At 36.4% G+C, this 12,484-nt stretch overlaps 1 protein-coding gene across 3 annotated transcripts in view; it reads right to left on the bottom strand.

The window, feature by feature from the left end:
- RIMS2 (regulating synaptic membrane exocytosis 2) overlaps positions 1–12,484 on the bottom strand; it is a 400,038-nt gene that overhangs the window by 230,340 nt on the left and 157,214 nt on the right. For all 3 annotated transcript variants that reach the window (XM_075085579.1, XM_075085580.1, XM_075085581.1), the window contains one exon: positions 488–555. In XM_075085579.1, coding sequence (XP_074941680.1) covers positions 488–555 — 68 coding nt within the window. The remainder of the gene's footprint in view (positions 1–487; positions 556–12,484) is intronic.

Genomic DNA, 12,484 nt, shown 5'->3' with positions numbered 1-12,484 from the left:
GACTTTTCATTTGTTTTTCTTTTCTGCACCTTTAGAAATGCTACATTGTCTCTAGAAACACCTTATCTTTTATTTTATGCACTATTTCAATGAGTGACAGAGAGCAAACAAAGACCAAATGAGCAGGTTAAAATGCAGGCTCCATAATCTCAGTACCTTCTCGCTATGGCTATGTTCCTCGTTTAGAGTTGTGCTACTACACGTATCTACCCCAGAGTCTTTTATCTGAGGCTCAGACCATTCCAAGTCCTCTTCCAAAGAGTGGCCACCAAAGCACACCATTTTCTTTTGCCTCTCGGATAAGGTGTTAGAATCCGACAAAACTGCCTGCTCACTAGTTTTTCTTTTTCCCCTTTGACTGTCCCCTATAGGTGTGGGATAAAAAAAAAGATACAAAAAAGAAAACATGCAAAGGTGTAAATAAAACAAAGAAAATGTGAAATGGTAAGGGAAACTAATGACAAAGGTAAGGCTCCACATGTCTCACCAAAGACATTGGGGATGCCTCACTGCTATGCCAAGACGTATGGTCCAACCAGTTGTAATCCATGTCTCCTGTGAGAATCAGACAGACAAGATAGTGCAGTAAAGGAAGGGTGAAAGAAAGGACAGACAAAGATACAGCAAAATTGTAAAGACTTCTGATTATCCTATTGTGATTCATAACCTCTGCTGGCAGGACTTGCAAAGTGCTTCCAAGAAAAAGTTACAGCTCCAACAACAGAGTATGTGGAATATGAAATACAGTGAGGAAGGAGGTAAGTTTGTGTGTGTCTACATGTGCATAAATTTATGTATAGTGTAAAGCATCATCGCTTCAGAGTTTTTAACTGTTCTTACAAAACTACTTACAGTAAATTAAATTAAAAGACAAATCGTATTGAATTCCTAACAGAATTTTCAGGAGGGAAAGCGTTTGAATATGAACTGAGTTTTCATCATAATCTAAAGAAAGAGTTTTGTCTTAAGGAATGTAGTTCTTCGTTTTTCTAACACAACCTAGTATTTATTCTAATCACTTCAATAAAATACTTAAAAGAATTGTACTCTATATTCAGCTGTACAACAGGTGATCTGTTAAATATAATAGATTAATAAGAAAAACAAATATAGAAAATATTTTTAGAATAAAAAGCATTTTAACCTTGCTTGAAATTCCCAGAAAAATGTCTACTGGTTAAATATCAGGAAGAATTCTAGTAAGTACAAGTACCTCATAACTGGGAAAAATGTGTAGGTTTTTGATGAAAAAAATATATATGTGTACTTTTTTTATAGAATCAGAATTTAACCTGTATGGCAGACACATGGTAGGAAGAAAGTCTTAAAATATAGTTTTAAAGAAAAGATCTAAATTAATGCTCCTGTCCCTAGAACTGGAGAATGACTCATGCATTTTAATAAAACATTTTCTTTTACGTAGATACTTTAAATTGTAAATTATGCCCACACATTTTGCATTATTATATTTCTCTCTCTCTTTTTTTCCCCGCGATTGTTACTACATGTTACATTAAAAATGTTTTGTTACTAATGCTGCATAATATTTTGATACTACTGTATGCAGGAAAAGATGTTGACTTCTCTATTGAATTTCATGACCAAAAAAACACCAAGCCAAAGTAGTTCTGCTCCTTTTAGCAGAGACCACAAACAACATTTTTGTGTTTCCATTACTTCAGATCCTGCTTTGGCATTGCTCAACTTATTCCTCTGAAACTACCTCAATAAGTTGGTGAAATATAACTAATAAGTCTAATCACAGTCTTAACATTTGTCTAGAAAAGTTTACAAAGATGATCTGAAGACAGCCCCATAAAAACTAAGTCACAAAAAGCTAATACATGGTTTAGAAAGGTAAAATACAGTCTTCTCAGAGGCATATTATGTACAATGAGAAATATGACCTTTTTTCACTTGTTTTCTCCTAATATATATACTCGCATATGCTATATGGAAAAAAAATCAAGATTCATTTTAATTTTAAAGAAGGAAATGTACGGAATACAAAGGTTTTATTTTCAAAAAGACATTTTGAACTTAGTCCCTTATATTTTGCAGAAACATCGTAGAATATGAAATATCCTTTGATTTCACAAAAGCAGTGGTAAGGGACCTCATGAAATTATTTTGAAGCTTTAATTCATTCATATTTTCTAAGTAATAAATGGGCCTGCTGTAAATGTGTTAACTGTGTTTCTTGATTCTTGAAAGGAAGATAACATTTTAAAATGGTAAATTCTCACCAAAACTGCTTTCTCATGACAGTTAACATCCTGACTGCATTTTAGATAAAAGTGTGGCTATCCTAAATGGAAAAGAAAGATTCTTCTGAAAGCTAATAACATTTTGCAGAAGGTACTTCTGGCATGAAATTTCCACTGCTGTCTTACCTCTGTCTCCAAAGACATTGCTTCAGAGGAACTAAGTGAAATCATTAGCAAGCTCATGAAGATCTAGCCTTTACTGCATAAATACACATTTAGAGATATCCAGAAGATCACAAGAGTTCCAGTCTACATATTGCCTGTTTTACAAATCCTCATTTTAAAATATATTTTAAAATGGCTCTTAAGTGAGTAAAAGTCAATTACAGTAATGATGACTTCTCAGCATTAATTGCATGAACTGACGGTACATGAGCCCATACTGTTTTCCCAGCAGTTATTTTCTGTGTCATCAGTACAACTGCCGTGCCCAAACACAAAGTCTGACTAAAGAAGTTGTAATTTGGTTCCCTATAATTTGCTACCCAATTATAGGAGGAAAGCACTGAAATAAAATGGGTTTTCTAAGCCAAACAGTTAAAACTGATCATTCTTACTGATTCTAATTCCTGACTTTTCTGAGAAATTGTGTATTTTCATTGAAACGACTAAATTTAAGTGTAGATCTCTACCATTAGGCATTAAGAATCCAACATTTCAAATTACTGGCCATTTTTTAAGGTTTTCAAATTCTCAGCAACAATCTCAACTATCACTTATAATCCAAAAGAAGCCACCAGAAGGGAATCCAGGAGTATAGCTATTATGTCCTTGCTGTTCTACAGTGAACATAACACTTTACCAGTACTTTTTGAAACCCATCATGGCTTTGCCAGATTTCCCGCATGCCTTTTCGCATATCAGTTGTACGGTTTTGTATGAGCTTGTCAAGAGCAAAGATTCCTATCAAACTGAACTTTCACTTGTATTTCTACATAGAAAACACCTTCTTAAAAGTAGGAAAATAAGTTATCGAAAAGTTGAGGCCCCTGAGATGTACTGACCATATACATGTTCCCACTACAAATGTGCATACACCTGGTCACCAAAAACTGGTCCAGTCTTCGCTTGCTACTTGCATGTTCACAATATGTGCATGTATGCATACACTCAAAGACAGAAATTAAATTGGCTTTACAGTAACTGTATGGTACAGATGTGCTGTACATACATAAGTTCATCCTATAGGTATATGAGGTGTATATGAGCAAATGTTGATCAGTGTTGGGCTCTAACAGTCTGGCATACGCACACCCACATTTGAAACATACACACTGACTTTCAGCTAGAGAAAGAAATTCTAGATCCTTCATTTTTTTAATAGAGCTCTCCAAAACAGTAACCTACATACATTAACATATAAAATAATATGTAATATTATTGATATATTGTTTAAGTTATTGAGAGTGATAAACTTTTGAGTGATAACTTAAAAGTTTTAAAACTTCCCATTGTACAGTAAAAATAAAATACACTGGTTATTTTCCTACTATAGAGCTTCAAATTTCTGACTACTTTCAGGGAAAAAAAATCTCTTCAGTCCTTTTACATCCTGTTAGAGAAATTTTACAGATAACTCTTAAATAAGTGAATCTAGAGACTTCTAATTCTTCTACCCAAACTTTGGATCTTTATTGTACGGATCTATACATATGAATTAATCAGGCTATGTTCCTTATACAGTCAGTGAAGGGAAATAGAACTTTTTAAGGTGTGGGTTTTTTGACCTGTTTTAGATGTGTATTTCCAAGTGGGATAAAACATACCTTAATCATACCCAAAACGTCTTAGTTCTCAACCACTGCTTATAAAGTAGGTCTCTGACTCATTTAGATGTTCATCATCTTTTCACCAGGAGAACCCTACTACTCTAAACTACTATTTTGACACAACCTCAACTGTTTGTTTACATATCCAAGAAAATACAAAAATTATCACAGAAAAGACTCAGGACTCTTCAAGCTGTCATGGAGGGCAAGTCTACTGGACTGATTTTATAGAATTAGAAATACCAAATATTCCTTTTAATATGTCATTTGAACAGGGAATCATATACTTTTTTTCCACTCTTCACCCTAGCAGTGGTAATGGACCTCTGGACCAATTTCTGCATCCAAGTGTTTAAACATAGGTCCTAGGCTCACCTGCTGCTGTAACTGATTTCTGCTTACTAAAAAGGTTTCCAAGAGTCCTCTCGCCCACGTATTACTATGTGGTACATCCACATACTATATGAGTTGAAGATTAGACAGATTTAGACCATCACACCCAATGCATTAGCACAAAAAAATGACTTATATCTTAAAAGATCCAGTTATTTTGCAGCAACAGTTACTCTTTATCAAAAGGTAAGCCCTGACCCTAAACCTGCATGGTGGAACACATGCAAAGTTGAGCCTGTTGCTAGATTAAAGCACTCCCACTTCTTGCTCTACTATTTATCCCTCTCCTTTTCAGTCAAGATGTAGAAAGCTGACTTTCTTTTTAATTTGTCTCACAGTAAATATGAATTATTCTAAAATTGTAAGAAAATAGGCAACAACTCTATCCAAGACTGTTTTCCATTAAAATATGTAGCTATGTGTTTCAAAAGAATTGTCATAGAAATTAGAAATTATAAAGCCCTTTTAGGTCGTCTAGAGTTTGCCCTTAACACCGCATTAAGTCATCTAAATGACAGGCCAAATACTACAAAAGTTAATTAAATGCAATCAAACTATTATTAATAAAATATTTAAACTTATATATGCAAGAATCCCTGTAGCATATTACATTTCCATGAGAGACATGTATTGCTTAGTACACCCTCACTTTTTTGAGGTACAATGAACGACCTCATAAAATCACTGGACATAAATTTTTCAGTGCAAGTTCTATAAATATTAAAATCTTCACTGGGTAAATGATTTGTGAAATCTTGTAAAATTAAAACTGAGAGCTGTAAGACACATAGTTCTTTGTTTCCCTACAAAAAAAATTGTTAAACCATAACCTTTCCATAACAAAGACATTGTCGTTTTAATTCTGACTACCAGAGAATACACTTGCTGGCCTCTTAGATATTTCTCTTCCACAACAGCAGATGCTTTATTATTGAGCATACGTGCATTTAGGGTGTGCAGCAGAAATTACTCAGGAAAAAATGTCACCTTATTGACAAATTATATAAGCTGTAATATCAAAACCATCTTTCATGGAAAAAGGAACTAATGTATTACTAAGCAAGATACAATCTTAGCTAATGTCATTAGAACAGCATTCAGATGCCTCATATGTTCAGGAGTGCAGCTGGATACAGGAAAAGACATATGTGAGGTCTGCTCGTATTAATGTCAGTGAGCACTATGTGTATATGGAAAGCTTGCATGGACAAATCAAGTTGGGAGAAAATCACATCAGTGACTTAGCCCTTCTGTATAAATGGTGTTAAGCTGAAGCCTTTGTAAGCTTACTGATGTTTAGTATGTTTTGCTCATTTTCTTTAGCCAAACCAAATAGGCAGAGGAAAAGCTTTTCTTCTCCACCCAGGAACCTGAAGCAATGGGAACTTCCCATAGTGATGGGAACCTGAATGACACTGTATATTTGAAAGAATTCAAGTCAGTTTCCATTCCCCTTCTATTTTAATGTTTGATTATGTATTTTTTGCTTCTTAGAACAGCTTTTCCACCCAGAAATACAGTACTCAGTATCTTGAAAAGGCATTAAATAATTTGAATCTAACCTACACAGTATGCATCCACTCTTTCTTGAGTGTTGTCCAAGTTCATCATCAAGTCCCAAACCATTTATCTTCCAACCCATTTAGACATAAGGCGCACAACTTAATTGGCCATTCTATACATGCAGAGTTATTTGGGATGCTCTGAGGTGCCTAAAATCTTCACACAGGATATATAGATGATCCACATCCTTCCTATCTAAACCAGGACCTATCTAAACTGGAAAGTTTTTCCCCTGGTAAATTAAAAACATCATCTTGCTTTGAACCAAGTAAAACAAAAATGTTTTTCCTTAAATTCAAATCTCACTGCCAAAAAGGACAGGTCATATAACTTTAAATTCTTCAAGCCGCAGAGTCTACCTGACTACATACTGCACACTGACTACATGAGCCAACGATTGTGCAGATATGTCATTACTTAAAACTATAAATTATTTAACCTTGCAATTGGGTGAGTATATTCCCCCTCCAAGCTGATTATCAGCATAAAGCTATATTGAACAGAGCAAATCCCATGCCACTTGATCCTCCTCTTAACTGCAAGGCTCCCAGTGAAGCCTTATACCAGAACAACTCTGGAGAGAAGTGGAAAGTGGACTACAGGTATTGAAGAACTCTCATCTAAGCAGGTCTCTTTCTGTGTTTGCAATACTATCCATCTAGACTGCCACACAGTGGGTGACTCCAAAGAGGATCTACAAAGCCATAATTGCCTGGAAGTGTTTATATGAGTGCTTTAACAATTGCTCTGGACACTTCAGTGACATGTTAGCATTTGGTGCAGAAACAAATGCAAAGTTGCCTGGCACATGTGAAGCACAGAAATATCTTTCAGCAGTCACTAATGCAGTTTGAACACTGATGACAAAAGGAAGCGTCTTCTTGCAGGTCTCATAGCAGGCTTTGAAACTTCCTATCATGCATTTGAATATTTCTGTTTGGAAAGGACTGTTCCTCTGGATTTGTCAGCTTTTGGCTTGGAACAGCCAAGGAAAATGTCTGAAGGTTCTGGTCCTACCAAAACAAAAAGAGATGCTGTTCTTTATGTAAAGGATATGAAGTACAGTCTTGACTTTTAATATGTGAAATACAGAGAAATGCAGTAGTCAGGAGAAAAATCTGTCAATCTTCATTAGTGGTAAGGAAGCTGTGGACCACACTCCGGTGTTTGGACTTAGCCCTGACTATGCAAATCAGTGACACCTATGCTAAGAGGTGTACTGAAAGGCCTCAAGAGCCTTACTGCTAGGGGCTGGAAATTCTCAGGGCAACCAGATAAACAAATGCAAAAGATCTAGGAGATCTTTTTGCTACATTTCCTAGGAAGCAGACCTTGACCCACTGGTTAGATTCTGTGCTGCAGTTCTTAGGAGAAGTCAAGGATTAAGTAGTGCTGTCACACTTCTGCACAGGGACTTGGCAGTCATAAGTACTAAGAAGAAAATCACTACGTACAATTCAGCAGAGATTTCTGATTTGGAGCTTAGAATACTACCAGGTGTTGTAATAAGTAGGAAAGTGTCCCTCACCTGAAAAGCAGATACATCCAGAATTCATCTCAGGTAGTTTTAGATTTCTATATCTAAAGTAGTTATTCTCGGTTCCATTCATCTGACTTATTTTATACATCCACTGTAAGGCTGACATGAACTGTACTCAAGAAGTGTCTATTTTTCTTCACTGACTGTAAAAGAAGTCAGGGTGATTAGCATGGGTGTAGATGTCTGTTGATGTCTACATTTAGTCAGATGGAAACCCAGCTCTGACATACGAATCTGCAGGTTTATAGTAACCCTACATGTGATAAAGGGTCTAAGAGTGATTTTGTGTGACCCTGAATAACTGCCCTTGTTAATGGTGAACACTGATTAACATTTCTTATGACCAAGAAAGAAAAACAGAAGAGAGAAGCTACACAGATGGAGGAAGATCCTGAACAGCAGAATGCTCCAGACCACAAGGCAGGTGAGAGAATATATTTGGGGAAGGGGGAGCACATAACAGTGCATACTCATGTGGCAAGAATGATGACATCGAGAGCGTGAGGGCATTGGGGCATTGACTAGAGATACTGCCACCAAAGAAACTTCTCTGGTCTACATTAATCAGAGATTAAGAATTTAAAAATAATCTATTTCCTTTTTTTTTTTTTAAAGTGATACTGTTTAGGGAAAGATGTTATTAAAAATTAAGATCCTGGTGTACCCTCAAACAATATGTAGCCTTGTTTTCAACTACTGCTAATACTGCTCAACAGAAAAGATATTACTCTTAACAGAAAGTATTATCTAATGTAAAAGGTGAAACGATTTCAGCATGACTATTTTGTTCTGGCTTCTTTCTGAAACTGAAACTTAGCATCACTGTTGATAGAAGAATATTTACCGGAAGTATTTTCTTAAGTATGTCTTGCTGGAACGATTTAAATTACAGGAAAGACTCTTCAAAATTACATTTTCTAAAATAAAATTTGGCTTAGTCTATTAGTCAAACATATTTAGATAAATGTCTTTTCTTGGAATAAATTGAAAGAAAGCATATCAACATGGCAAACACATTTGCATGATAAATTTCTCACTTCCTATAGAAAGCTACTACATATTATAACCAGTGGGCTGGAGCTAAAGAAATTAAAAAGAAGAGAAAAAGAAATACCAGAACTTATTAATGGAAGTCTACACTCACCAAACCCCCACTGGAAGAGATGCTTCCAGTCACAGCACAGTGGCACATACTAGATGACCTCATATACCTACAGCCATGTCTCTCACATGACACCTGGAGTGTGACCCTATATGTCACACCACAACTTCCATCATATGATCCAGCACACAGACTCACACTCTGGGCCACTAAGAAAATGGACCTGTACTGTTAAGAAGTCGTGGGAAACAGCCGGACATTTCATACTGGGGACCCAGTCAACCACTGACAGTTGCTTAATATTAACATTCAAGTTTCTCAGATTTACACACCTTTGTCATATGTGCCCTGCTACTCTATTTCTAATAATATCAGGGAAAACTGGAACCAACAAAGCATGATATCCTATAGATACCTCTCTTGTGTCTTTAGGACTTTGTCTTAGAATGATGTTTACTCCAAATGACACCTTTGACCCTACTTCTGGTATTTTCACTTTTCCAATTCTTCCTTCTCTTCTCTCTGTAGGAAGTTTTGAGCCTATGCCTGGAAAAGAAAATTCCTTCAGCAGAATACAAAGGAAAACATGCTTTGGAAAGCTTAGAAAAGACAGGATTTCTGGATCATGCCCAGTAATAAATAATCAAAAGCAATTTACTACTTTTATTTTTATTCTAGTCTAAATTTTCTTTACCTTCTTACAGGATATGCCTTTTTCCTTCTTCTTCCCTATTCCCATGCACAAAGACCATACATATGTTCATGGGCTGACCTCACACATCTTTCTAGCTTATCTGTCATTACCATGCATCCCTCCACCTCAGGGTTCCAACTGACAGCTTCATTGCAAGTTGTTCACCGTTTCGGGCTCAGAACCAATATCAGCAATACCAGCTCACCTATACCTGAATGAGGGACTCATTTAAAGAGATAAAAAGCACTGTTAGTAATTCAGGGGAGAATAAAACGTACTAATACCATTGAAGAATCACGTATCTGGCCCTTGTTTCAGCACTTTTGTAACACTGTGATGATATTCCCATCAACTAGAAGTAGACAGCCTAGTCAGGTGTCCTGAATAAGCCTACCTCTCTTCACAGACTATTGTACTGAAAGTTAACAAGCTCTTGGACATAATGCACATAGAAACTAACGGGTGTCTGGAAGCTGAGAAAAACTCCTGTGTCTCCCAAAATGCTGGCTTAGAAAAATTAGGCACCTTGGAAAACGATTGCTAAGGAAGCACAGTCCTGTCATGCAAGCACAGGATCCAATGGTTCTGTGACGTGTTGGAGCTGCTGCACAACTGGGAATTGATGTGCACATGCACAACAAACTCATCCTCTGAGTCTGAAAACAGTCCAGGCAAACTCAACTGTATTGCTGCCAACAGCAAGGCAACAGTAAAACCTGCCAAGCCAGTTGGAAACAAGCCTTATAGCAACCTGGAAGAAAACTCTGTTCATAATTGGAGCAGTATGAAAATTTGTGAGAAACAGCTGCAATGTTTAAGAAACAGGTTTGGGTCTTGTGTGCTCGTGATACCCAGATTTCTTCTTTTCATTACCATTTTATTTACATGCACTGAAGGAGGCTTGGTTGAACTGAAGAAATAAGTAGCTTCAGGAAAACTCTATTTAGCATTAGTAGACACAATTACTTATGCATTTCAGTTTGTGCTGGCTTACCCTATATTCAGCTTTCCATAGATATACACTCTTTTTACATCCTGAAGTTGTGAGTTTGGCAAAATGACTATCAGAGTAGCTCCGACAAGGCTACTTGGCATCTAGAAGTCTCAGGGGCACAGGATTTACTGCACATGCACTGAATACTAAATGTGAACCTATTTATATTTGGACATTTTGGACATACAGATGAGCTCTCTACCTTTGAGAGGCATTGTTTAACTAGGTCCACATTATAGCTTCTTTTAGAAACAGGCATCTGCTGACAGAGAGTCTATACCAATGTTTTCTTCAAATATTACATTTAAGGCTACTAGAACAGCTGGAGCCAATGCAAATTAAAGTATATATTTATTTTCACAACGTGTATACAAAACATGTGTACTTATTTATTTTCAAGCTTTAGTGCTTGATGTCAGTACTAATTATTACAGAAAATAACCCTAAGCTACTTTGAATCGGTGTATCTCAATTACTAAGTAAGCTTCACATTTACAAAGTTAAGACAACAGGAGACCATGAAAGACAGGAATGGAGTGGATTCTTTACAAGATGTGATGTCAAATTCACAGACAAGAAAATAAACTTAGCATGTCAGTTGTACTCATGACTGACCTGTATTAATTTAGTCAAGAGAACGATCAACCATAAGTAAATCTGAAATAATGAACATGTCAGAAAGGAAAGGAAAATCTTCTTAGTTTAGTTTTAAAGAAGCAAAAATATATTCATTCATGAGCTTTCTATAGTTTTATTCCCAAAGTCATATAGAGATATTGTAACGAAAGGAGACACTACTAACATAGAGATGCCCTCTAGTATAGGCACATCATTATCTAGAATCAATTTCCATCAGCAGCCTAACGGCCAGGCATATATTATGATTGAGGATCAGCCAGCTGTTTCATTGATCACATCTTTTTCTTTTCTCTCCACTACTTCCAGTCAGCATCACTGACATCTTGCTACCAAAAAGCGATATTAAGAAATACTCACCTTGCAATTTTCAGTATGAAATAACCATTGAACAAATAATGTGTCTAATAGAATAATACAATAAAAATAAAAATTAAAAATCATTTTAAAATAGAAATATCTAAAATTTTGAAGTGAAACAATCTTATAAAATAATCAAACCAATATCTAAGTTCCAGTTTACCATTGCCTTTTTCTGTTCAGTTACTAGGTTTTGTTTGGGAGGAAAAAGTATCCTCCACTTTTACCCTTGGACATAGCTGTTATCCTGTAAGGACAGCTGGAGGGAAGGGGTAAGGCTTACATTCTCTAATTGTCTAAGCAAGCATAATTTTTAACTAACTCAACGTGCTAGATTCTCAAAACTGATTTCTAAACTGCAGCAGACATAACATAGGCTCACTTCACTGTTAAAATGATTGAAGAAACAAGAGCTTAATCACAGCAGTAAATCCAAAATATCATCCATCCCTGGCACCACACAGGCCACAAACAGTCTAGAAACACACAGAGCATCTGCTGATTCAGTAAGCTGGAATGGTAGCAAAAAAGTCAGTGCAAGAGGGTTTTTCATCACCTTGACACTGCAATAAAAGCTTCTGTAAACACGTAATTGGATCATTAATTATTGATCTCTCCTTTAACAGTCGCAATGAAGAAAGTAATTTGGTATATGCAAAAACACCTATTGTTTTGAGTTTGGTTACATGTTATTTTTGTCAAACCACCTTCTTTGAAGGAAAATTAATTACTTCCTTAAAGATGAACAGAAAACCTGAAAATGAAACTCCAGTGGGTTCCAGAAGTAACAATCATAATGAGCTGTCTAATTTAGTTTTGTACCTTCTATGCACAGGTTAGTATGTGAATTACTACAGAAGCTTGACCCCTACAAATCGATGGGCCCTGATGCCATTTACCCAAGGGTGTTGAGAGAGCTGGCTGTCGTCATTGCGAGGCCACTCCATAATCTTCAAGAAGTCGTGGAGAACAGGGGATGTCCCAGAGGACTGGAGGAAGGCAAATGTTACCCCTATCTACAAGAAAGGCTCGAAGGAGGATCCGGGTAACTATAGGCTCATCAGCCTTACTTCAACCCCTGGGAGAGTTATGGAACGAATCCTCCTGGGGGCCCTCACAGGTCAAATGAAGCACTTGATTGGGAAAAGCCAACATGGCTTCACTAA

The sequence above is a fragment of the Phalacrocorax aristotelis genome, chromosome 2 (genome assembly GCF_949628215.1).
Source record: "Phalacrocorax aristotelis chromosome 2, bGulAri2.1, whole genome shotgun sequence".
NCBI classification, from domain to species: Eukaryota; Metazoa; Chordata; class Aves; order Suliformes; family Phalacrocoracidae; genus Phalacrocorax; species Phalacrocorax aristotelis.
Note: the sequence above shows the minus strand (reverse complement) of the source record. Positions and strands in the feature narration are given on the sequence as shown.